We start from the raw sequence: 26,161 nt of genomic DNA, 5'->3' as shown, positions 1-26,161 counted from the left end.
GACTCCCGCACACCAGGCCGACGCTCTACCACTGAGCAAACCGGCCAGGACTTTTAGAGAGAAGAGAGAGACAGGGAGAAGACAGGAAGGGGAGAAGTGGGAAGCATCAACTTGTAGTAGTTGCTTCCCGTGTGTGCCTTGAGTGGGCAGGCTGGTTTGAACCTGCGAACTCAGTGTTCCAGGTTGATGCTTTATCCACTGCGCCACCACAGGTCAGGCCAGTTGCCTAGTTTTTAATATATTGTTACTTAGAGTCAAAACATGCACTTATAGGCCCTGGCCGGTTGGCTCAGTGGTAGAGCCTGGCGTGCGGGAGTCCCGGGTTTGATTCCTGGCCAAGGCACACAGGAGAAGCACCCATCTGCTTCTCCACTCTTCTCCCTCTCCTTCCTCTCTGTCTCTCTCTTCTCCTCCTGCAGCCAGGGCTCCATTGGAGCAGAGTTTGCCCGGGCGCTGGGGATGGCTCCATGGCCTCTGCCTCAGGCGCTAGAGTGGCTCTGATTGCGGCAGGGCTACCCCCTAGATGGGCAGAGCACCCCCCCCCCGTGGGCATGCTGGTGGATCCCGTTCGGGCGCATGTGGGAGTCTGTCTGACTGCCTCCCCGTTTCCAACCTCAGAGAAAAAAAAATGCACTTATAGTCCATGGTATGATTTCTCTTTGATCTTCTTAAGCACCCCACGCACACACACATAAAATCAATCTTGTTACTTTATGACAGATACTTCATTCCTCTGGGAATTTGAGCACAATGTTCTTTCTTTGAAAAAAGAAACTCGTAAAAACAAGTGAGGTGACTTCAATATTTTATTTTTAAAAGTATTTTATAGTTGTAAGAGCCATTTAAAGCAAAGGAACACCTTGACGTTTTAATTCCATTTTTTACTTTTAGTGTTTTCTCATTTTAGATCTTAGAGGATTATGAAGCTGAACTTCTCAACTGATAAAAAAATATGAAATCTTAAACATAAGCAAAGCAAATTTTAGGTTAATTTTCACATAGAGGAAAGTAATATCTGTTCTGTTTTATGTGAAAATCTGTGTAAATTTACTGCTAAGTAGTAGAAATTAAGAAAACCTTCCATATATACTTGAATTTTTCAGTTTGTCATAGAAGATATTCACATGTCCATATAAAAAATCAGGCAACTTAATTTGATAAAGTTGTAAAATGGAAATTTAAAATTGCAGTATCAGAAACATGCTGATCTTGACCAGTTTGAAATAGTGAATTAAATATTGATTGATTTATACTATTCTTAAAGAAATGCTCCATGAACTATTAAATATTACTGGAATATATAAAGAGCCATAATGGTGTTAGTACACCCCATCTAGTTTTTCTTCAAATTAAAAATAGCATTTTTCTGATTAAAAAATACATTTATTAGGAAAACATAAAACCACAAAAATCATAAATGAATTAAGTCACTTTAAACTCCACTACCACTTTTATTTCCAATATTTTAAAGAATATTTTTCTTACCACTATTTTTTGTACTGCTAAGAAAAATGACACTGTCAGTTATAGGAGTAAATTGTAATCAGTTGTAATATGTCGGTTTCAGAGGAATTAAATGTGAATGTACAACTTAGGACAGTGAGATGTCAGTACTATGTATTCAATGCCCTTTTCTTTCTTTTCTCCCCTCCCCTCCCCTCCCCTCCCCTCCCCTCCCTCTCTTCTCTTCTTTTTCTTTCTTAATCTTCTTTTCCAAGAGAGAGGAGGGGAGATAGTGAGACAGATTCCCGCATGTGTCCTGACTGGGATCCACCTGGCAGCCCTGGTCTGGGCCAAAGCTCTGCCCATCTGGGGCCATGCTCATAACCGAGCTCTTTTCAGCACCTGAGGCAGAGGCTCCACGGAGCCATCCTCAGCACCCAGGGCCTATATATATACTCGAACCAGTTGAGCCATGGCTGCTGTGGGAGACAGAGAGAGAAGGGGGAAGGCGAGGGGTGGAGAAGCAGATGGTTGTTTCTCCAGTGTGCCCTGACCAGGAATCGAACCCGGGACAGCCACATGCCCAGCTGACACTCTACCATTGGCTCAGCTGGCCAGGGCCTCAATGCCCTTTTCTATCCCTAACCCTTTCAGTAGTGAGTTTTTCTCATGCTCGCTGAGCCTCGGTAGTGAGCTGTTTTTTTTTCCAAAAAATGGAATTAGTTACAGTTCCAGTTTTATTAACTTAAAACCATGTTTGATAACCAATTAATGGAAATAAGAAGAACATACATTTGCCTTTTTTTTAATGTTGCCTTACACATTTTTAAAATAAAAATTTTTTTACGATCGTACTCTGGAGGGTCAGGAGGCACGAGGACGTACATGAACGTTCATACTACTCAAAGGGTTAAAGCTCTGTTGTTTGTAGAAAAATTAAACAATTGGTAAGTATGCAAATATATATTCTCTATTGTGAGTTTAATTTTGTACTAATATTTTTTACTAAAATAGTTTAATAAAAAATACTGAAGCCTCAGGAGGAAAAGTCAAGTAAATATTTTGTGGAAGTACTTTTGTGTTGGCCTTAAGGAAGGGGAAATTAGCCTGAGTTTTGAGATACAGGTTATTTTCTCCGTGAACTTTTGGGAACGATTAGGTGCAGAGCGATCAAGTGCCTTGCCCCAGATAACAAAAGATTTAGATTTGAACCCAGGCCTTTAACTCTGTGCAGAACTCAGAGGTTTTTTGTTTTGTTTTGAGCAAGAGAGGCAGACAGGAAGGTTAGAGAGATGAGAAGCATCAACTTGTTGTGGTGCTTTAATTGTTCATTGATTGCTTTCTGATATGTGCCTTGATCGGAGGGCTCCAGCTGAGCCAGTGACCCCTTGCTCAAGCCAGTGACCTTGGGGTCATGTCTATGATCTCGCACTCAAGCCAATGACCTTGGAGTTTCAAATGTGTTTCTCAGCATCCCAGGCCAATGCTCTATTCACCACCACCTGGTCACCACCTGGTCAGGCAGAACTCAGTCTTTTGTGTGTGTGTGTATGTGTGACAGAGAGACAGAGGGACAGATAGGGACAGATAGACATGAACGGGGAGAGATGAGAAGCATCAAGTCTTTGTTGTGGCACCTTAGTTGTTCATTGATTGCTTTCTTATATGTGCCTTCATGGGGCTACAGCAGACTAGGTGACCTCTTGCTCAAGCCAACAACCATGGGGTCATGTCTGTGATTCCGCACTCAAGCTGGTGAGCCCGTGCTCAATCTGGCGACCTCGAGGTTTCGAACCTGGGTGCTCTGCATCCCAGTCTGATATTCTATCCAGTGTGCCATCCCCTGGTCAGGCATCAGAGTCTTATTTGGGAAAACTTGTAACTATTTTGGATTCTCTAGTAAGGGCTTCCTATTATTTATTTTCTACTAGTCAGAACTTTTGCACAGTTTATTTTGCCAATTATGGAATTTTTGCCTCAGTTGCAGTTGATATTTTTAAAACTGTAACTTTCAATCTTGATCTTAGAAGTCACTTGATTAGGCTATCTGTTTGATATATCAAAGATGCAAATTACTTTACAGTAATTTGTAAGAAGGTGGCTATTTGAGTGAGCTTGTTAAAGAAAATGCAGAAAATGTTGCAGTAGTTTCTTAAAATGTCTTAAGTCCGTTACCTTTTCTCTGTATTTAGTCAATTGCTTTGAGGTAAGCATTTTTCTCCAGAACAGTTGAACTTAAATATAAGTGTACTTCTTTGAATTTGATACTAGATAATATAAAACTTACCTTCTATTAATCTATGTTCATTTACATGTATATAAAGCTAGTAAAGTGATTTATACCTTTATTATCTTTTGAATTAATATCATAGACATGGGCAGGGTAAAGAATTTGTTTAGTTTAAACTGGCAGGATTGGGGCTATATACTACCTGTGGTATAAGTAAACTTTAACAGAACTAGGGTCAAAAGTACACTTTCTAGCCATTTCCTGTGGGTTTTCACTTTGATGTAGTCCTTGTTGGGCAAATGAGGTTTTATATAAGCACTCTGATTTTTAGAACATAAGGGCAGTATTCAAGTTTGGTCCTGTGAAACTATAGATTTTGTAGAAAGTTAAGGAAATAGATTAATTCACTTTGGAAACATGTAGGAATCATCTCTTGTACTATGTTAGGCCATGAAAATTTCTTCTATTGAACAGGTTTATTTTATTGGATGCTAGTCCCAAATCATACATGGCATGAGAAGCGTAAAGACAGGATGCAGTCGTTTCTGAAGGTTTGAAAACAGTGTACTTGAATATGCCAGCTATTACATATCAATACTGTCTTTTCAGTATTTGCTAGTGTTCTGTTATACTAAGTGGTATATTTGGTTAGAACAGTGCTGACCAGTAGAACTTTCTGTGATGATAGAAATAGTGTATGCCTGTGCCGTCTAATACAGAGTCACTAGTCACGTGTGGCTGTTGAAAATTTGAAATATGTCTTGTATAACAGGAACTGAATTTTGTTATTTAAGTAATTGCCACATGTGCTTAGTGGCTACTGTGTGGAATAGTGTAAGATTACATGATCTCTAAGGGCCTTTGTATGTCAACATATTCTTAACTTGAATAGCTTCTTTAAAAGAATGTGTTCTATTAGAAAATATGTCATAAAATACAGATAAATAAGTTAACTTATTGTCTGGGCAAATACCCTTCCACCGACTTGCTTTTTTCTGCATATCATTTTAGAAAATTGGTTATCTGCCATTTTTCATCTGAAATGCAGTCTACCTCTAAAAGTATATGATTCGCAGTTTTGTTGATGTTTGATCAGGGTATAGGAAAAACAGTTCAAGGACAGACAGTGGTGAGATTATGATGTAAAGAAAAAACATGACTGAGTGTGATGGACTTGAGGCCCAGTTGGATGCAGAGGGAATTTTACTCAATCACTTCATTCTGTGGTCCTGGAAGAATGATGTGAATTTCACTGCAAAAAAAAAAGCAAGATCTGCATAGTGCTAAACCCAAATGCTAAGCCCAGACTTCCTACCTCCCAGATGCTCTTTTAGCCTTGCCCTCTTCTGACTCCACCCTTGGTGATTGGCCTTTTGCCTCTTATGGTATCAACCTGTGTGTTCTAGCAATTCTCTTGCCAGTCCATTCATACCTTGTTTTTACACAGCTCTCTCTTTTCTTAAAGGAAGAGGTGGTTCTTGTTATTCCTCGGAGGTTTTCAGAATTCCTAGTGATAGACAAATAAAAAGAAACACAGTTCTTTATTTCCCTTCTTGTGTTTTCACCTGGGCTTCAGAAAGGCAGTCAAAATGCAGACATAGGCGCTAAGAGTATATATCTGGAAATCCATATTGCTTCTCTGAGAATCTTATGTAGCTGACAGTAACACTGAGTTAAGGCCAGATTGGGCTCTCTGGCCGGGAGGGATGAAGAGGTGAGATGATAGAGAAGAAGGAAGGGCCACTTGGGCTGGGGGAGTGGCTCTCACCCCCTATACCATGCCAGTCTCATTGTCTCCAGATGAGGCCCATAAGTACCACTCAGTAATGTAATGAGAAGGGATGCAGTGGGAAGCTTGTTCCAGACAGGAGAGGAGGCACAGGGAAGTTCTTCTGGGTGATTATCCACAGATGCTATTTCTGTGGAATTCTGGCATTTATTACCTGTATTCTAGCACACTGAACTGCAGCATTTTTTTAAATGTTTCTTCTTTATTAGCCTCCATTTAAAAGATAGCTACGGTTCCATGAAGGAAATAAAGTCTCAGAAGAGGCTCGATGTAAGCTGAAAACCTTAGGGCAGACAGGAATATGGAGACCCAGGTGCTAGTGCAGTGTCAGTGTCTTCAGTGCTTCGAGTTGTTGTCTCTTACCCTATCACCAGAGCCTTTGAATCCAGGGGTTTTCCTGTGTCTCCATACTTCTTAGTTCTCAAACCTCTGCTCTGTAAAAGACGGCAGTTGAAGTTGGACTGTAATACCAAATTTCTACAGAAGATGTCACTATTTAACTTGATTTACAGTGTAAATCATTTAGTATGAATCACTTTCAATGAAAGCTTAGGCTTTGTATGGTGTTTTTTGGTCTTAATTCTCTGTATTTGAAACTCTGGGTTTTAAGTTAGCATAAATGGTGTGCATAATTTCTTTAAGATAAGTAATGCAAGTTTTGTTTTTTTTATATCAGAAGCCATACACATATTGTTTACTTTGCAACACTGAACAGTTTAAAATGGATTTGTATATAGAACATATAAATAGGAGTAAATAAAAGTAAACAGTCTTGTTATCCTCATTCTCACTGTTCAATATAATTGGTGCTTTAAACTTTTTAAAAATGCTGAACAGCCTGACCTGTGGTGGCACAGTGGATAAAGCGTCAACCTGGAAATGCTGAGGTTGTCGGTTCGAAACCCTGGGCTTGCCTGGTCAAGGCACATATGGGAGTTGATGCTTCCAGCTCCTCCCCCACTTCTCTCTCTCTGTCTCTCCTCTCTCTCTCTCTGTCTCTCCCTCTCCTCTCTAAAAAAAATGAATAAATAAATAAAATTAAAAAAAAAGAAACAATGTCATAGAAAAAAAAATGCTGAACAAAAGTGGTTTCATAGGCAACACATTGCTTCACTACTTGCTGTTTTTAATTTATCATTGTTCCATGTTAGTTTGGATAAATTACCAGATTTTCACATGTTATTACTTTGTGTGGGTGGACTTAATTTAAATACTTTCCTATTAATAGACATGTTGGTTGTCTCCAGTATTGCTTTCTTATAAACAGTTGACACAGTGAATATCCTTATATGTACCTTTGCATACTTGCATTTTTGTAGCATAGATTCTTAGAAGTGGGATTGCTAAGACAAATGGCATACATATTTACAATTTTAAGAGATATTGCTATATCGTTTTTTGTTTGTTTCTTTTTGTTTGTTTGGGTTTTTTTTAGTGAGAGAGACAGAGAGAGGGACAGATAGGGACAGACAGGCAGGAAGGGAGAGAGATGAGAAGCTTAATTTCTTTGTGTGGCACTTAGTTGTTCATTGATTGCTTTCTCATTTGTGCCTTGACCGGGAGGAGGGGTCTACAGCAGAGTGAAGCCAGCAATCTTGGGCTTCAAGCCAGTGACCTTTGGGCTCAAGCCAGCCACCATGGGGTCATGTCTATGATCCCATGCTCAAGCTGGTGAGCCCACACTCAAGCTGGCAACCTCAGGGTTTTGAACCTGGGTCCTCAGAGTCCCAGGTTGACGCTCTATCCACTGCACCACTGCCTGGCCAGGCTCCTCTTACTTTTGCCAACATATTATCAGGCTTAAGTTTGCTTTCTTCCATTCTGCTTACGGCTTTATTTTTTACATTTAGATTTTAATCCATCTGGAATTTATTTTTGTGTATGCTGCGAGGTAGGGATCATACTTTACTTTTTTCATAAGTGGGTAACTAGTTAATCAAACACCATTTATTGAATAATTAATCTACTTACTGACTTGAAATACCATCTTTATCATATACTAAATCCTCATATACTCTGGCTCTGTTTCTGGGCTCAGTTTTCCGGGACTCCTTTGTAACTGCGCTGGTACAGCACCATTATAAGTGCGATAGCTTTGATACGGTTTGCTCTCTAGTAGGGAAGTTCTTCGGTTCATGTATGCTTTCTCCCCAGTTTTCTGTCTTGGATCCGGTGTAGCCAAATTATAATCATTATCACCACCCACTACAGTGGCTGTGGAACATTCTCCTTGGAAACTCCTATAAGAGTTTCTACTGGATTCTGCGATATCAGAAAACTGGGAGCCTGAGAGGTATGCTTTAAAGGACTACTGATTAGACCTAACTTCCCAGACTCTGCTGAAGATCAACTGGACCTGGGCTAGACTTTTCAGGGAAATCTCTTTGGGGTTGAATGTGATATAGACCAGACCTTTCAACTTGCTTGACTCATGAGAATGGTCCAGGGACAGAAGCAAACACCTATCATTGCTAATAACTTACTTTCCTCATTGTTCCAGAAATTACTGTGACTGAAGATGGGTGGATGCTATGATATTGTCCACTTGAAAATGGGTGCACTCTATTTTTAAGACTCCTACAGCATCAAGTCAATAATGGTCATTTAGGACTTTTTAATTTTTACTAATCTGTAGTTGAAAGTTACCTAGTCATTCATTTCTAGAAACTGAAATAATATAATAATGTCTTCATTTAGAATATCATAATGCTATTGCATTAGATAGCTAACTTCTTCAGTCTTCTAGTTTCCATTTGATAATATGAAATGTTTATATACACACAGGGATATAGATATGTATTTATATCTCTTTTACTCTTACTAGAATGATCAATCAACAGGGGACATAAAAGTAATTGGTGGAGATGATCTCTCAGCTTTAACTGGAAAGGTATGTATCCTGAAGGGGTAGAAAAGAGCCCTTTATAACAAGGGTCAACTAGTAACACTGCATTGTCAATCAGTCATGAAGAGGCAGTTTGCATAGTTATTTATGCACATAAACAAGGGCTATTTAACCCTTGAAGGCCTTGACCTGGGGGCTACAGCAGACTGAATGACCCCTTGCTCAAGCCAGTGACCTTGCATTCAAGCTGATGAGCTGTGTATGCTCAACCCAGGTGAGCTCATGCTCAAGCCAGCGACCTGAGGGTTTTGAACCTGTGTCCTCTGCGTCCCAGTCTGATGCTCTATCCACTGCGCCACCGCCTGGTCAGGCTAATATTTCTTTGTTGCAACCCAATGAGTCTTGTGTGCCCTACTTTGGTCATACCTGACTTAGAAGAATATATAAAACATTAAAATTCTGATGTTATATATATGTGACAGAAATAAGAACTAAAATGAGCAATATAGTATGGATCTTATGACAATGATTATAAGTAGTATGTGAAATGCAACTTCATTCCTATAATGTAAGAACAAATAGGACCCTTATTTATATTTTGGAGGTAGTTAGATGGTCTTTTTTCTCAGGGTTCTTCTAGCCATAAAATTCTGAGAAGTAGAAATTGTGAGGGTTTATGGTAGGAGGAAGCAAAGGTTGGTAATTTTCTTTAGTTTAGTCTAAGAATATGACCACATCCAGAAAATGCAGAACAATTTCAGTCTAATGAGTAAATAGATCTTGAACTGGATTCCATATGGTAAGTTATTTTGGAGTTATTTTCTAAATGATAGTTCTTGAATTTTAAAATCGAATACACATATTCGTTCAGGTCCCTCATTTTACACACAGGAAACTGAGGCTCAGAGAAATTTTATGACTTGTGCAAGATTAGACTTCTGTTTAATTAATAAAAACCTCTTATTTAAAGTGAACATATGGGTCAAGTTTTATTTTTTAAAATTCCATTGCAGTGAAAATTTCATATTAAAGAGTTCCAAATCCCAACAGATGGAATTTGTTATGATGTGATTTGAGTTATAATTAGAAACGCTATCTGATTCAGTTCACTGTACTTATTTTCATTTCTTTTTCTTCTAGAATGTCTTGATTGTTGAAGTAAGTTCTACATACTTTTAATATAGTGTTTATGATTTTCTAACAGTATGCATTGTCTTAAAGATAAGCTAGGGAAAGAAATCCCTCTTTAGTAGTTTTAATGGTGGGTGCATGTTAGAGTGAGATTAGTCTTTTGTCAAAAATATAATACTATGTAATTTATTTGTACATGATAATGAAAAATTTTGATATATTCCCTTCCCCTCTTGGCTTGCAAGCTTTTTTTCTTTTTAAAGTTAATGTATAGTATTAGTAGCATGCATTTTTCAATACAAAACATATTTGGATTTTAAAGTTTGTATAGTGCCACACTGTACATATTATCTCTTGCAACTTGTTATTTACACTCAAAGTTGGTTTTGAGGTTATTTGTGTTGACACATATAGAGTCAGTTGGCCTTAAAAAGCCACAGACTGCAGTGTACAAATCCACCAGTGTCTGCCGTACAAACGGAGTTTGCTTATAATTTCTCCTACTGTGACAGGATTGCTGAGAGTGTTCTTTTCATGACCTGATGTACGTTTGTGAGTTCCTTCTAGAACACTTAGAAGTAGAACGACAGGGTTGTAGAAATGGTACATTTTCAATAATACTGTTATTGTCAAATTAGTTAGCAAAGTGGTGTGTGCTTTATACTCCCATTGATAGAGTTCTCATTCTTTTTTGTAAAATAGTGTGAGGCTTAAGAGCAACAGTAGCCCCCAATTCATTTCTGTTGTTTTTATGGTTTTTAGAAACTTTTTTAGCTTATAGATTAAAAGATAAAGAGATGAGACTCTTCAAAGTTTTGGGTGCATGAATATCCCTGGGAATGGGTTGCTTTCTTAAAATATAGATTCATTAATTCCACTTCAGGTTGATTCATTTTCTCTGGGACAGTGCTGCCTAATAAACCAACACAAATTTATCAACTTAAAACAACATTATTATCTCAGTTTCCCTGGGTCAGGAGCCCAAATACGGGTTAGCTAGGTCCTCTGTCCATGGTCTCAACACGCCGAGTCAAGGCGGGGGCTCCAGTCTCACCTATGGCTCTTCCAACTTCATTCACATTATTGGCAGAATTTAGTTCCTATGGTTGCATGACTGAGGACTCCATTTTCTTAGTGGCTGCCAGTCAGGAGTTGTTCTTAGCTCCTAGAGGCCATCATCATGTTGTAGCACAGAGCACTCTCCCATGGCAGCTGGCTTCTTCCAAACCAGCAGGAGACTCTCTCTCCAGTCTGTTACAACTCTGGCACGATATAGCCTAATCACACAAGTGACCATCCCATCATTTGCACCGTTCCTTCTTCACACAGCAGGAGCGGATTATTCCTGGTGTGTACACCAGGGGGCAGTAGTGTCTTGGAGGCCATCAGAATTCTGTTTACCACAGCCCAGAACTCTGCATTTTTCACAGATCTCTGGCCCTGATGTTTCTAATGACTCACAGATTCCACTTTGTGAAGCAGTGCTCTATGCCATTTTTAGAGAGTATTTTCAGAAATACTTTCACAATTAGAGATGGGTGTGTTTCGAATAATGCCCTACTTTTGACTAAGTAATTAACATTACATTTTACATAAAGACATTTTATATAGTAAAACCTTATTAATTTGGATACTTTTAAGATATTATAAATCAGGATTTCTGGAAGTGTGGTCTATTAACCACCTGTATTGGATGGTCTATAACCATCCCAATCTTTAATTTATGGAAAATAATAAAATATTTTTTATAATGGAGAGCAACATCATGTTCTCTAATAAAACATGCATGTACACACTTGCCTATATATATTTAAATATATAACATATATAAGTATATATTTAAATATATAACATATAAATATATACAATATAAATATATAACATATATATAAATATATATATTTATTTAAATAAATTATCATTGACCTCTTGGTGCCTACAAAATCCAGTTCTGAGTACTAGCATTTTTACTGCTTGCTGAGAGGCAGATGATTTACAGATTTTTAGAAATATGTAGTGTATGAATTGTGGTGAGAATCACTGCACTGGAAAAATGGCATTCTTCCAGTTATGTATGAGGTTTGGGCATTTTGTGTTAATGTAATGATTCTGAATTTAAATATATGATGATTTTATTTACCATTAAAATGTCTTTTTTTTTTAAGGATATAATTGACACTGGCAAAACAATGCAAACCTTGCTTTCCTTGGTCAAGCAGTACAATCCGAAGATGGTCAAGGTCGCAAGGTACATATGTAACGTTTTGTCATGTGATGTTTTCTTCATTTGGAAGAGGATTTTAAGTAATGCTCCTTCATAAGGGTAATAGTCATTTCATCTTCAAAAAGAAATGTAATCTCAAATTAAACTCATTGACATCCTTTGTAAATGTGCATTTTCTCTGATAACTAATGATCTTGAGATTCTTTTTATCTGCTTATTGATCATCTGGATATCTTCTCTGGAGTGGTTATTCGCTTAAAGTACTGAAATTGCTTAGAAACTGAATTACAGTCATGCCTTACAGATGGAGCTTTATGATACATTCAGATCTGTAGGCATACGAAGTGCTTAGTGCCCCTGAGCTCTTAGTGCAGTTTGCACTGAATTGGATGATACCTTTTCTGGGGTGTTCCTGAGTGCAGGTAGAGGGATGGCTTTTGCTGTGAGTGCTTTGATTTTTTTTCTATCTTAATGGAAATTGAGCCCAAGCATATCCTCTGTTTAGTGACTGGGAGAGAGTCATGAAGGACCCAATTAGCTGATCCCATGGTGGCTGTCGCTTAGGTCAGGGGTTCTCAACTTCACGTGCACATTGGAATTAACCTGCAAGTTCAAGACAAAACAAACAAAAACACCGCATGTGCTTATCTCATCCCCAGTGATTCTGATGTCATTGGTCAGGGATGTGGCCTGGGTATCTGTGTTTTGTTTTGTTTTGTTTTCAAGTTCTCAGGTGATTTTCATGTGCAGCTAAAGATGAGAATCACTTTAAGTTCTTTCTAGCTCTTTAAATGTATTTATCTGGGGAGGTATGGAACCCTGACTTTTATTGGGACTGCCTTTAGCACATAGCAAAGCTTTCAAAACACTGTGTACAGCTTTTTTCAATGGTGAAACTATTCCAGCTGGTGGCACCTGAGATACGAAATCAGCTTTTGTTAGATTTGACTCATCCTAACTGTAGTTTTTGCTCTCAAAAAGAAATACTAGCTCCTTTAGCATGCTAGTTCCTTTTTAATCTCAATTTTCTCTTTGTAAACAAAGTATTAAAATTCATAAGAGTAGATGCCCCCCTCTCCCACAGCCTTCGTGGCTCAGGGATTATATTTCCAAGGCTTCTGGGCTGAGAGCTTTCCTCTTTTTTGTTTTTTGTTTGTTTTGCTTATTGGCACTTCCCACCATTTATCTTCCTGGCTAGCTGTCCTTCAGCGGGTCCGTTGGTAGTGGGGGTGCAGCTCTCAGAACAGTCTGGCAGGTTCCAGGTGGAGATGAGTCAGGGGTCTCTTCTGCAGTCTGAAGTCATTGCTACCCCTGCCCAGTGGTCCCTGTCATTTACTTGGTTCTTCATTTTATAGTCTTTTTTTGAGTATGTTAAAACTGGCTGTGGAATGCTCCATGCAGATGAAGCCATGTTTCAGAACATTACTGATCTCTTTTGTAATGCCCTGTAGTGTCTATATATATCACATGTCACATTTTTAAATTAACAGCTTGCTGGTTAAAAGGACCCCTCGAAGTGTTGGATATAGACCGGACTGTAAGTGAATTACTTTGTCAATCATTTAACCATCCAAACAAATTTTATAAATGAAATAGTTTAGAGTTACTTCAGAGAATATTTGTAGAGAGGCACATTTGATTTGAAAGTGATATTTTCTGTATCTGAATGATGAATTATGATTTTTTTTTAGTTGTTGGATTTGAAATTCCAGACAAGTTTGTTGTGGGATATGCCCTTGACTATAACGAATACTTCAGGGATTTGAATGTAAGTAAAATTTCTTTTTCTCACTCTCATTTTTCAGAACCCACCAAGAATTTATGAAAGAGAATTGTTGTTTCCTTCCAGCATTTCATAATTTGAACAGACTGATGGCTCCCATTAGTTAAATGAAGCTGTAGTCAAGTAAAGATAGCCTTGGAGCTGGAACTTGGCCAGGCTAGGGTGACACTTCTTGCTGGATGAAATAGTTGAGCAGCTGTAATATACACTAACTGTCCCATTGTTATTTCAGACGATAGATGTGGTCATAAGTAAGAATTAAATGAACTAATTTAAGTCTTTTAATTCACTCTCCTTCAAATTCACTCTCCTTTTCTACTCTGGATAGGGTGTCCTGAGAATGCATTTAGGAACATAGGTGAGGAGAATGAGGAAGACTACACAAACCTCTATTTATTTAGTAAAAATAATAACAAACCTGATCCCATATAAGATATGCAAAGTGCTATTCTTGCCTTTCATTTCAGAATACACTTTTCTAATGTAAATTTTTGGATTTTTATCTTTTAGCATGTTTGTGTTATTAGTGAAACTGGAAAAGCAAAATACAAAGCCTAAGATGAGAGTTCAAGTTGAGTTTGGAAAGCCCTGGAGTCCTATTGAAATCACCAGGAAAGCTATCAGATGTTCTAGTTCTGTGCCCAGCTGCTTAGAGCTTATTGCATGTCACTTCGAAGACTTTGTATCTGGTTGTATTTGACAAGTGTCAGTTGCTGCATTCGGGAACCTTTTATTTGCACTATGAGCCTAGAGACTATCAGTTCCCCTTGGTGGGTTGTTACTTTACTTGTGAATGGAAAATCTCTTAAATCACACCACTATTAAATGAAAAGACTGAAATTGTATGTGTAAGAAACATTTCAAGAGAAGATATATTAGCTTTAATTGGTATTTTAATTTTTATATATTCAGGAAGGTAGAGAGCGATTGAAGATTGCTAATTGTACCACTGTATGTTTAGAAAAGTCAAGAGCAGTGAGGTTTCATGTCAGTGACAGCATCTAAGAGATACTGTTATGTCAGATAAACCGTATGTCCTAGAGTTATTTTAGTAGTGTTTCAGTATTATTAACTGTATTTTCCCACTTGTTCAGATTATATTTGGTGAATCTTTGTCAAGAGTTCCTATTAAATACAAATCAGTAAGTTCCCCAAAAAAACTTTACCTCTTTTTGAATTCTTCAGTGTAAAAACGTTAAAATAAAGGCTGTCTCATTAAAAGAAACTATGCATACCTATCATTTCTCTACAGATTAACCTAGTATAGTTTTCTTTTGGTAACCTTTTCCTTGTCTATTAAGTTTTAGAAGCTAGTTTAATTGTAATCTTTACCAAGCATGGAAAATAATGATTATCTGGTAGAATGGATTGGTGGACCTAGTGAAATTCTTACCTCCTTCACAGACATTAAATTTCAGATATATGGTGTACTTTATTACAATTAACCATTCTAAAATAACATGACTTTTTCTTGGAATTTCAATGAAAATGGTTTAGATCGCAATCTTATATCTATCACAAAATTCTTTTTTCCAACATGTAGTACTACCTTTGAATAGATAATAGTTTTATTAACTAAAGAAGAACAACAAAACCTTTTGTTTTCTGGGAGCAGGTAGAAACGTTTTAAATCAAAAACAAATAACTAAACAACAAAAAAACCTCTTAATTGCTTCTCTGTTCCAGATAAGTAAGGTATGAAGTAGCAACCTTGTTAGCCATTTAGCTATATTTATGCCTTAAAAGATTTGCTGTAATTCCCTAGCAGCAAAGTAAGGAACTTTAAATAATAATTTGTTATAGTCCTAAAACTTTCTAGTTTTCATTTTTATCTCATTTGATCTTCATAACCTCATTTAAGGTCAGGGCGGTGTTACCATGTCAGTGTGGTATCCAAGGTAACACCCAGTTCCTCCCTCCCCTGGCCCCAGGGTGTCACGGACAGCTGCAGCTAGCCTCCCACCGCAAGCCTTCCTCACCCATCTCCTGCTGTCTTTATTAGGTTGAACCATGTGAAATGACCATTTTGGTAGGGAAAAGTAGTTGGCTATTGGCAGTTCTGAGTGGTGCAACCTAATAATATACTGTATAACTTATTTTGTATTTATTGCTCACTGTCTCCCCCCTTCACATCTTAAAATGTAAGCTCCATAACGGAGGCAATAATTTTTATGTCTTGTTCACTGATGAATGTTTACCTTAGTGCCTCAATGATACTAGGCACTCAAATTGTTGTTGAATGAATGGATAGCTAAGAGTTTGGGATTAGACTGTCCTACTCTTGGCTTATGTAGCTACATGACATTGGTTACTTAACTTTCGAACCAGTTTGCTCAACTGACTAATGGAGAGAATGCTGTCTTCACAGGCTTATTGTGAGAATTAATTCAATAGGACAACACAGGTAAAATAGGCCAGTGGCCTGGGACATACCAAGTGTTCCATAGACATTAGTTACTACTTCAAAAGTAAATGTTTGGAGAAGCTAGATGCACAGTTAGTAAGAGGCAGAGATTTAAACCAAAATCTGTTTGATTCTTGCAACAATATCATGAAAAACATGAACAGTTTCTCCTGATTTACCCAAACTCGTTAACTTCTGGCTAAGTAATGTTTCAGTTGGTTGGCAAACCCAACAAGAATCCCAGATAACAGCTAGGAAGGAACCTGATCGGAATATTCTTCAGACCTTCCTTAACCTCCTTTTTTGGACATATAGTTCTAATAATTTTACTTATTTAACCGATTTTCAACAAATTAGATCAAGTCCATGTATAAGATGGGGGAAGGGATATGCTGACAGGAGCAGCAGTAATTTTTAGGATAACAGTCTGTCAAAGGTAGAAAATAAGTTTAGGAAGAAAGCTGTAGCCTCCTGGGGCCATTTAGTCATTCAGAATAGGAGCAAATGGTCATAAATGTTGCACCTCGATAATCCCTAGGGGCTGTACTTCCATTTCAGCCCTGTATAATAAGGGGTGTTCTTAAGGAAAGGAGAACAGAATTTCATTTGCTTGATCATAGGAGATAGGGAAGTATGGACTCTGCTTCAGGAATATTACCATCCAAGGGAATGTTGGTATTTAAATAAAAGGTAATGACCTGGAAAATCCATGTGTGTTGAAGGTATGTTTTCCCATACTGTGAATGCATAGAATGTTATGTGTATTATATCTATAAATATAGGTAGGTCCCCCATTTTAACTCTATTTATAAAATATATATTGATAATCTGGGCTACCACTCTAATTCATTAGTTTGGAAAGTTAATCAATTAATGTCCTCCCCTACATTTAAGATTCTAGAAATGCACTGAGCACCCTCTGTGGGTCAGGTACTGGGGAAGACTGGGCAAGGTTCCTGTTTCTGTGACGATTTCGTTATAGTTGTGCAAATTAGAAAGCAATAAACAAGGTAGCCGCAAATAGTGTCAGGCTGTGAAGAACCTAAGACATCAATGAGCTGGGGGGGTGAAGGGTAGGCACCCTACGTTAGACAAGGTAGTTAGGGAAGGTGTTGGTTGAGCTTTGACCAAACTGGAGAGAAAGCAGCCATGTGAGGGCTGGGCGCAGATGGTTCTTGCAATAGGAATAGCAAATGCAGAAGGTGCTGAGACGGTAACTGGTAACCTAAAAATAAAGACAGTTCTATTTTTTTTCCTTTTGTATAAAATTTTACTTAGAAAATTAAATTTAACACGGTGACATTGATCAGTAAGAGTCCATAGGTTTTAGGTGAACATTTCTATAGCATTAGAACCGTTGATTATGTTGTGTACCCATCACCCAAAGTCAAGTCTTTCCGTCACCTTATACTGTAGTCCCTCTTTACAGCCCCCTCCCACTTCTTCAAAGTGAGATGCAGCAAACATTTATTTGAAGTCAAATAGCTTTTCCAAAACCATTGATTCAGGCAGAAGCCCAAATAATGTTCTAATTAGGAGACAAAGACAATGGGTATTTATGAGAAAGGGAAGAGGAACAATTATATCAATAGAAAGAAGGCATGTCTATAGGTATAGACAGCATAAATAGTGATGTCAGTTCTCAACAATGGTTTTAGTTTTCGGTCTGGTAGGAATGGGCCCTGTAGTCTTAATCTGCTTTCTGCTCATCTTTGCATTGCAAACAGTTCTTTGGGACACAAGGTTGCTTTAGGCTCAGTCCAAAGGTTCTTTTGCCCTGTTTTAACATTCTAAAGATTTGAGGATAAGATGGCAAGCCAGTTCTTCTGGGATGTAGCCCTGACTCCATTTTAAAGTGGCTCTTTTTATGATTTTTGATACAATAAACCATCTGAAGTGCTGGAGAGAGAGAAAAAAGGCCAGCCAGTGTGTCGGCCATTAAGGAGGACCTAAGATTGGAGAGGAAGGCCAGGGTCAGGCCCAGGATGACCTGGTAGGCTGTGGCCAGAAGGACGGAGCTTCTGCATTGGGCACTGGGAAGGCGCTGCGACTCTAATGTAGGGAATGCGGGGTTGGGCACGTTCAGGGTGATGTGACCGTAGACTCATGCTAAATGAAGCAAGTCAGGTGGTAAGAGTCAAGAGCCGTATGATTTCATTCACAGGTGGGATATGAAACTGAAGGCACCAAATGAACATACAAGACAAACAAAAGCTCATGGAGACAGACAGCAGTGCGGTAGTTGCCGGAGGAGGGAGGGGAGGAGGGGGTAAAGGAGTTCAGATACATGGTGATGGCAGGGGAGTTGGCTTTGTATGGTAAACACACCATGCAATTTTCAGATGATGTAGTATAAAATTGTACACCTGAAACCTTTATAACTTTATAATGTAAAGGTTTTATTTATTGATTTTAGAGAGAGGAAGGGAGAGACAGAGAGAGATAGGAATATCAATCTGTCCCTGTATGTGCCCTGACCAGGGATTGAATCTGCAGTCTTTGCATGTAAAGCCAGTAGCCACAGCCACCATCACAGCCACCTGGCCCATGCAGGTTCCCATTTGATTCGGACAGATGGTAATGAAACAATGGAGCCAAGAACTGGTGGGCCATCACCTTTAATCCTAGCTTGCACCCGGCGGGCAAGAAATACACACAGTGGGAAAACACTTCCCTTTTCATTCAGGGCTCCCGAAGCCACTGAGCCGAGTTTCCTAGAATCAAAATCACCAGCCTTATTCACCTCTGTTCCCCATCTCCTTCTCTCTGCAGAAACTGCGCAAACTGGCTTCTCCTTCAGCACTCCGCCATCTTGGCTGCCTCTCCTCTGCAATGCTAATTTCAGTAACCGAGAGAGAGCGAGGCCCCGGTCTGCCCCCATTTTATAGTGTAGAAATCAAAACCTTTAAGCCAGTATACAAATAAGGAAGTCTCTGATACAAATCACTTATCTGAGGCATAAATGAGATTTCTCATAAGAGTGCACCACCCCACATCATGCAACAGTCAACGGTGTGGGGAAAAGCTTAGTTTTGAAAAGATCTTAGTATTAAAAGGGTGGGAAAGGCTTAGTCTTAAAACTAAGCCTTAGGCTATAAGGATCCTGCCTGCTTACAGCCTGTCCCCCACACCTAGTGCAAACTTTAAGCGAGCAAACATATATATCATATTTACAAACTTACTTGACCAACACTGCACAATGCTCTAACCAACTGAACTATCTGGCCAGAGCTATAATTTTATATTTATTAACCAAAGTCACCCCAGTACATTTAATAAAATATTTAAAATAAAAAGAAAACCAGAATTTATGGCAATAAATTTACTTAAAGAATAAGTACAGAATCAAAAGACTATTTGTATTTTTAAAAGCACAAGAACCTATAAAGTGATCTATAAGTAGGTAACGGGGCTTCAGCAGTAAAACTGGCAATACCAGTAGGAACCACTATTTAATACTTTTAATGTATGTCAGATGTGCTCAGTGCTTTATATACATTATTTTTATTTTTTCACAGCACATTGCACAGAAGAGGTCATTTTAGGGGTTCAGTGGCCAAATTAGTGGAAGGAAGAAGGTTGCCATGAATAAATGGGCCAGCACGTCTCTGGATTATGGCAGTATCCTCTGACCGGGACTGCAGTTCCATCCTTTCCCCCCTTCCCCTGACTGATACACACACAGTCTTAACACAGTAGCCAAAGTGATGTTAACAGAAACATTAGTCAGAATGAGTCACTCTTTGGCTCAAATCCTGTGGCTCCCCATTTTGGAGTGAAAGCCAGTCCTTACAATGGCAAATAATCTGCTCTTCCCCACCTCGATGCTTCCAGCACCGTGGCTGACCCTGTGATCCCGACTCATCCCCTCTGCGTGTGCCACCAGCTGAGCTTGAGCGCTTGAACTACTGCTGGAACCTCTCAACGAGTCTCTCTGCCTCTGCTCTTGCCCCCATGCTGCACTTATTTTGTTTTTCTTTTCTCTCTCTCTCTCTCTCTCTCTTTTTTTTTTTTTGACAGAAACAGAGTCAGAGAGAGGGACAGATAGGGACAGACAGGAAGGGAGAGAGATGTGAAGCATCAACTCTTTGTTGCGGCACCTTAGTTCAGTGATTGCTTTCTCATATGTGCCTTGACCAGGGGGCTACAGTGGAGCAAGTGACCCCTTGCTCAAACCAGTGACCATGGGCTCAAGCCAGAGACATGGGGTTATGTCTATGATCCCACGCTCAAGCCAGAAACACCTCACTTAAGCTGTTGAGCCCGTGCTCAAACCAGATGAGCCCACACTCAAGCTGGAAATCTCAGGGTTTTGAACCTGAGTCCTCCGTGTCCCAGTCCACTGCGCCACGGCCTGGTCAGGCTCTTTTCTCTTTTGGATGATGATGATGATGATGGTATGTGTGTGTGTATGTGTGTGTGTGTTTTAATTAAATGAGAACAGGAGAGGCAGAGAAATAGATACCCACATGCACCCCAACCGGATCCACATGCTTTGCCCATCTGGGCATTGCTTCATTGCTCAACAGCCGAGCTATTTTTAGTACCTGAGACAGAGGCCACAGAGCCATCCTCAGCACCCCAGGCCAACTTGCTCTAATCAATTGAGCCATGGCTGTGGGAGAGGGGGAGGGAAAGTGAGAGAGAAGGGGGAGCAGGGAGAAGCAGATGGTTGCTTCTCCTGTGTGCCCTGACCAGTAATTGAAGTTGGGTCATCCACATGCTGGGCCGATGCTCTACCACTGGACCAACCAGGGCCAGATAACGATCTTTGAAAAATATATTTCAGATTATATCACTTGCCTGCTTAATACTTGAGAACTCAGTCTATCCTTTGGCCTATCTGTAAACTAGCTACTGCCCACTTGTCTAACTTCATTTAACCTTCTCCGCTTTGCTCATTTCAACCACACTGCTGTGCTTTCAGTTCCTCAAACCTCCAGTCATCTCCCACTTGCCTTAGGGTCTCTATAATTGCTGTTCCTTCTGCTATCACTTGGTTCCCCGAGATCAGCCTGCTGGCTCTTGTATCACCATGGTTAACCTTTGCCTGATCTCTCTCTCTCTCTCTCCATGTGTCAAAGTTGCTCTCCAGGACATTCCCTCTGTTGTAGTTTCACACTGATTCTTAGTACTATCAGGTGGTTAAGCAGACCCTAGATGACAACTGCTATAGTTGGACTTGCCACTTGGCCATAGACTCTTCCAGGAAGGAAACAACCCAAGTGACTACTGATAGTTTATTAGTTAGACAGTATAAACAAGATCATGATATCAGCTTTCCTTATTCCCACTCCCACAGGTTGACCCCAAACTAAAAAGGACAGATGGCACAGGTGATGGTTTGCCCTGCCTGGCATGGAGGAGCTGGCTCCCGACTCCACTAGTGATTTTAGAGCCTGCAGCTCTACCCTGACTGGGGAGGCAAAGCCAGAAGTCTCATGCCTTACTGGCTCCAAGGAGGCAGATGAGAAACTGCCCATGGAGTCCCTACAAGATTGAGTTGTGGATGATAAATAATTTGGGGACATCTCATAACACCGAACACCGCTTGTCTTGCTGTGTTCCTGGGCAGGTCTCAAGGCATTACTCTAAGATTTGGGTCCGACTGCAGCTGATCTTGTCTGTGTGGCCTATGTGGAGATGTACATGGCAGAGCTATTCCCTTATAAGCCCCTGACAAATCAATCTTTTTTTAAAAGGTCTATTTATTCATTTTAGAGAGGAGAGGGGGAGGAGCAGGAAGCATCAACTCTCATATGTGCCTTGACCAGGCAAGCCCAGGGTTTCGAACCTGCAACCTCAGTGTTCCAGGTCAACACTGTCCATTGTGCCTCCACAGGTCAGGCACAGTCTTCATTTCTATACTTGGTGTCTGTCTCCCCTAGCAGATCATCAGCTCCATGAGGGCAGAACCTTACCAGTCTTGTTTATAGCTTTATTTCTAGCACCTACAAAGATGTATGGCAAAGTATAGTGCTCAATAAATATTTGTTGGATAGATGATAGAAAATTTAAAAGTGAATAAAATATTTTGAAATTACATCTGAATTACCTAAAACTAGAAGCAAAATTTATGTATTTCAGGTTGAGCAAAGGAATCCCTATTTATTCGTAATAGCTAACATTTATTGAATCATTACTGTATGCTATAGAACTGTACTAAGCACTTTAAAAATTGTATGATAACCCCAGTGGATTTTTCTCTGCTTTCCTTTATTTTTGTTTCTAGTCATTCCAATTTTACACATGAGCAAATTCAGACCCAGGAGGTTGCAGTTTGCCCAGGATCGCATAGTTAGAATTGGCTAGGGAGGAATTTGGACCTAAGTAATCTTGTTCCAGAACCTGCCGTCTTATTTCATTTCCACTTAACCTTTGGTTCCCGGCTCTTGTGTGGAAACTAATAAGTTGAGAGCACAGAGGAAAATATTAAGCTCTATAAAGGTAATAATTCCAAATGACTTGTACATTAAACAGATTTTTGAGGTCATAGATAATCTTGAAGAATGTAAACTATCTTCCTCTGGCATTAGGAAGCATTTTAAAAGATAATTACAAAGTTTCTCCAATGTGATCCTCAAATTTTTTGGTTGTCTTATTTTTACGATCCTATGGGTAGCTTCAGACAAAATATCTTTCTGGCATGAAGAATTATATGTGCTCTTTGCCATTTTTTAAATGTGAACTTTATAGATACTTCAAACCACTTGAAAGAGTAATGATTTTTAATGATTTTTTCATGATTATTTGTAACTTCAAGCAGTAACCGATAAAAACTGCCGAATTAAGTTTCCAGTTTTCTCTTTACATAGTGTGGGTGTACTTCATAATGAGCTCTCTCATGATTCACGACTGAAGGGACTTTCAAACTTGATAGTTTGTCAGTAGAACTTCCTTTCCTAACATTTTTTCTATTCCTTTCCTTATTACAATATTTGAGGGTTCTGAACATAGATCAAAGCTTTAGTTATATTGCACATGACTTCCTCTGGAACACTTTCCCCACAGCTTCCCATAACTTCTTATTATTTTTTAAAAATTTTTCTTCTTTTTCCAAGGGAGAGGAAGGGAGATAGAGAGACAGACTCCCGCAAGCGCCCTGATTGGGATCCACACAGCAACCACTGTCTGAGGCCAATGCTCTGCCCATCTGGGGCCATGCTCACAACCAAGCTATTTTTAGTGCCAGAGGTGGAAACTCCACAGGGCCATCCTCGACACCTGGGTCAATGCACTCAAAACAGTTGAGCCATGGCTTCAGGAGAGGGATGTGGGTCAAAAAGCAGATGGTTGCTTCTCCTGTCTGCCCTGACTAGGAATCTGACCTGGGACATCCACACACTGGGCTGACACTCTACCACTGAGCCAACCAGCCAGGGCCTTTCTCATAGCTTCTGTATCCTTTTGTCATATTTCCACCCTTTTTCAAGCACTGCCCTATTTCCTGGTACCACAAGATATTACAGGTTCACCTTGTATTTGCCCTGCCCTAGTCGGTAAACAGCCATGACTCCAAGGAGCCTTGGTTCTTTCATTGAAGAATGGTATTAGAAACCAGGATCAGGGAGCTAAGGGTGCTTATTGTTGGGGTGTTTGCTTCCACATCCTCCTAGTGGACAAAGATAGGCAATATGATCAGGCATTCTAACCCATGTACACACATGTATCTGTCTTACTGTATAACATAAAGAAACACACATTGATTTTCCACCGTAATCCACACCATAAGATTCTCACTAGCCTTTTCCTTTTCCTTATTTTTAAACTTTTTTCTTCGACAGAAAATAGGATCATAAAGTACCTACATAAGCCTATAACAGATTTACTAACTAGAGTCTAGTATCTGCAGGCAGATCTTTTTGCCACAACCCTTATTAGATGTTTTCTTCTCCGTCCCTTTTGATGTGGCTGTTATGATTCATCTCTAATGTAGTTTGATTTGTTAGTGTTTACATTCCATTTAGACCCCTGGCTTTTATTTCCTCGTTGTAATTAATTCATTATTTTGGTGAAATATATTGGTCTGCTCTCAGGTATTTCGTTCCCTCCTCATTCCCACTATCCAGTTCCCAGTACCCCGACTTTCCTTTTCCCACTCAGCCTATGAGCGTCACCTTCTTGTTTTTAACAGCAGTTACTTCTTTACCGAGTGCACGCTACGAACAGGTACTTTGCACACCTAGCTCCGTTCAGAGTTCACAGCAGCCCCTTGAGGCAGGTACTGGTAAAACTTCCATTTCCTCAGATGAGGCGGCTGAGCCCCAGAGAGCATCAGGAACCTGTCCAAGGTGACGTATCTGGAACATGACCAGAATTCAAACCAGGACCTGATGCCAGGGCCAGTTCAAACTGCCATTTTCTTAAAATTGTCTGGTTCCTCCGCAGTCTGGCTCTTCCTGAAGCCCGGCCCTTCTGAGTCATCTTTCTTATGCATTCTTTCAGCTGTTGGGACCCTTGTTCAGGTGTGATTAATAAGGTCAACGAGGTGCCACCTGCCCTTTGATTGGAACCTGAGAGAAGAAGTCATCTTCAGTTGATTCTTCCCTCTCCATTGTAAGAAATATATGTTTACATGTGTTCCTTGTAAATTTGGATACATAACAATTTCTTTAAAAGGTTACAGAAACTTCAAGAAAACAATTGTATAGGGTCATGTAGATTAAAGGAGCAAACACATTCATCGTTGTTGCTGTTCAATTTAGTAGATAATTAATTACAGGGCCTTTCACGGTCTCAGGTTCTTTGTTAGGTGCTTGGAGGATTGATGAATGAAAATGGTCCCTGTCCTCCAGGGGCTTAAGACCTCGTAAGGTAGAGTTGTCAAGTATACAAGTGATTCTGATGCAAGGCAACCCTTCCTTCAGTGTTCCAAGGGTACAACTAGTGCAGAGGGGGAGGGGAAAGGAGGGATATATTCTGGGAGAAGCTCCAGAGAGAAACAGGATTTAAAACTTGACTTTGGAGAATAGGAAAGGTTTGGACAGGTAGATAGAGAAGAAGGAAGGCTAGAAAAAGTTTCAGCCAAAAGGTTAGGCAAAGGCATAAATAGAGAAAAACTCACATGACTGTGTGGGAAATGGTGAGCAGTCTACTTTCAGTGTGGCAGAGATTAGAGCGTAGTGATTAGAGAAAAACTACACAGGTAGATTGGAGTCATTGTAAGGGGCTTCGTATCAGTTAAAATGTTCTAGGCATCGGTCAGTTTGCCCAGCTTAAACCAGTTTAAACAATAAGGAGGTTTATTGACTACATAATTGGAAGAGCCAGCAGTAACTCAGGCCAGATCAGTTTGATCCTCTACTCCATTATCACACCAAGGACCTGTGTGGTTTCCATTCCACTACGGTGCCGTCAGTAGTTCCAGTTTCGTCCTAAGGCTGGTCCTCCTTATGGTCAGGTGAGCCAATAGTCATCTGGCTTCCTTGAGAAAGGCTTTCTGTGAAAACTCTCTCTTCAAAGTGGTAAGACATCTCTTTAAATCTCATTAGCCAGGATGGACTCAAATGTCCAGTTCTTAACCAGTCACTGGCTATAGGTGGTGGGATTGCCTTTTGCTCAGTCAGGCCCACTTTGGGAGCTAAGTTTAGAGCTCATTTCCCCTTGGGACACATTGAACAAAATCTGGATTCAATGAAGAAAGAAGTAGGGAATTGGTACTGTGGAGACACCAGAAATAACCTGTGTCTCAAGTGCCAGGGAAGTGGAGTATTATGCTTGTTAAGTGAAAAATTGGTGAATGTGGAAAAATTTGTAGGTTTAATAAGCCAAAAATATTCCTGTTTCATTGAATCTAAAATGCTACCAATTGTCTGTCTACAGGCCAAACAACCTGGTTTCTTCAACAAATAAATTACAAGGAAAAAAGACATGAATAAGACACCAATAGATTCAAAGAGACAAATATCAATCAGTGGTGATATATGAATCTCATTTATATTATTTCCCCATGTATAAGACACTCCTTAATTTTGGGGCCCGAAATTTGAAAAAAAAAACAACTATTACATAAAGTTATTGAACTCAAGGTTTATTCATCACAAACTTCATACAACTCCTCACCACTGTCAAAACTCCCATCCATTAGCTTGTTCTCATTTCTGTCTGATGACAAATCACTGTCTTCATATATTGCCACATCCTCAGTTCCATCTATGGCATTTCAAATGTCACACTTCTACAACCACTGGATAAGACACACCCAGTTTTTAGATCCCAATTTTTTTGAGAAAAGATGCTTCTTATCCATGGGGAAATCTGGAACATCCCAATCCAAATAAACCAACTTTAAAAAATACACATACACATTTTT

General features: G+C 39.5%; 1 protein-coding gene across 5 annotated transcripts in view; it reads left to right on the top strand.

Moving 5' to 3' along the window:
- Nucleotides 1-26,161, top strand: part of HPRT1 (hypoxanthine phosphoribosyltransferase 1) — a 197,184-nt gene that overhangs the window by 23,974 nt on the left and 147,049 nt on the right. For 2 of the 5 annotated variants that reach the window (XM_066248636.1, XM_066248640.1), the window contains exons 4-8: nt 8,287-8,352; nt 9,448-9,465; nt 11,604-11,686; nt 13,153-13,199; nt 13,354-13,430. In XM_066248636.1, coding sequence (XP_066104733.1) covers nt 8,287-8,352; nt 9,448-9,465; nt 11,604-11,686; nt 13,153-13,199; nt 13,354-13,430 — 291 coding nt within the window. Of the gene's footprint in view, nt 1-8,286; nt 8,353-9,447; nt 9,466-11,603; nt 11,687-13,152; nt 13,200-13,353; nt 13,431-13,955; nt 14,671-21,151; nt 21,281-24,294; nt 24,530-26,161 lie in introns of those variants that run through there. The other 3 variants (XM_066248639.1, XM_066248635.1, XM_066248637.1) reach the window with 3 other exon arrangements.

This window comes from Saccopteryx bilineata, chromosome X (assembly GCF_036850765.1).
Source record: "Saccopteryx bilineata isolate mSacBil1 chromosome X, mSacBil1_pri_phased_curated, whole genome shotgun sequence".
NCBI classification, from domain to species: domain Eukaryota; kingdom Metazoa; phylum Chordata; class Mammalia; order Chiroptera; family Emballonuridae; genus Saccopteryx; species Saccopteryx bilineata.
This window is presented reverse-complemented; position numbering and strand designations above follow the sequence as displayed.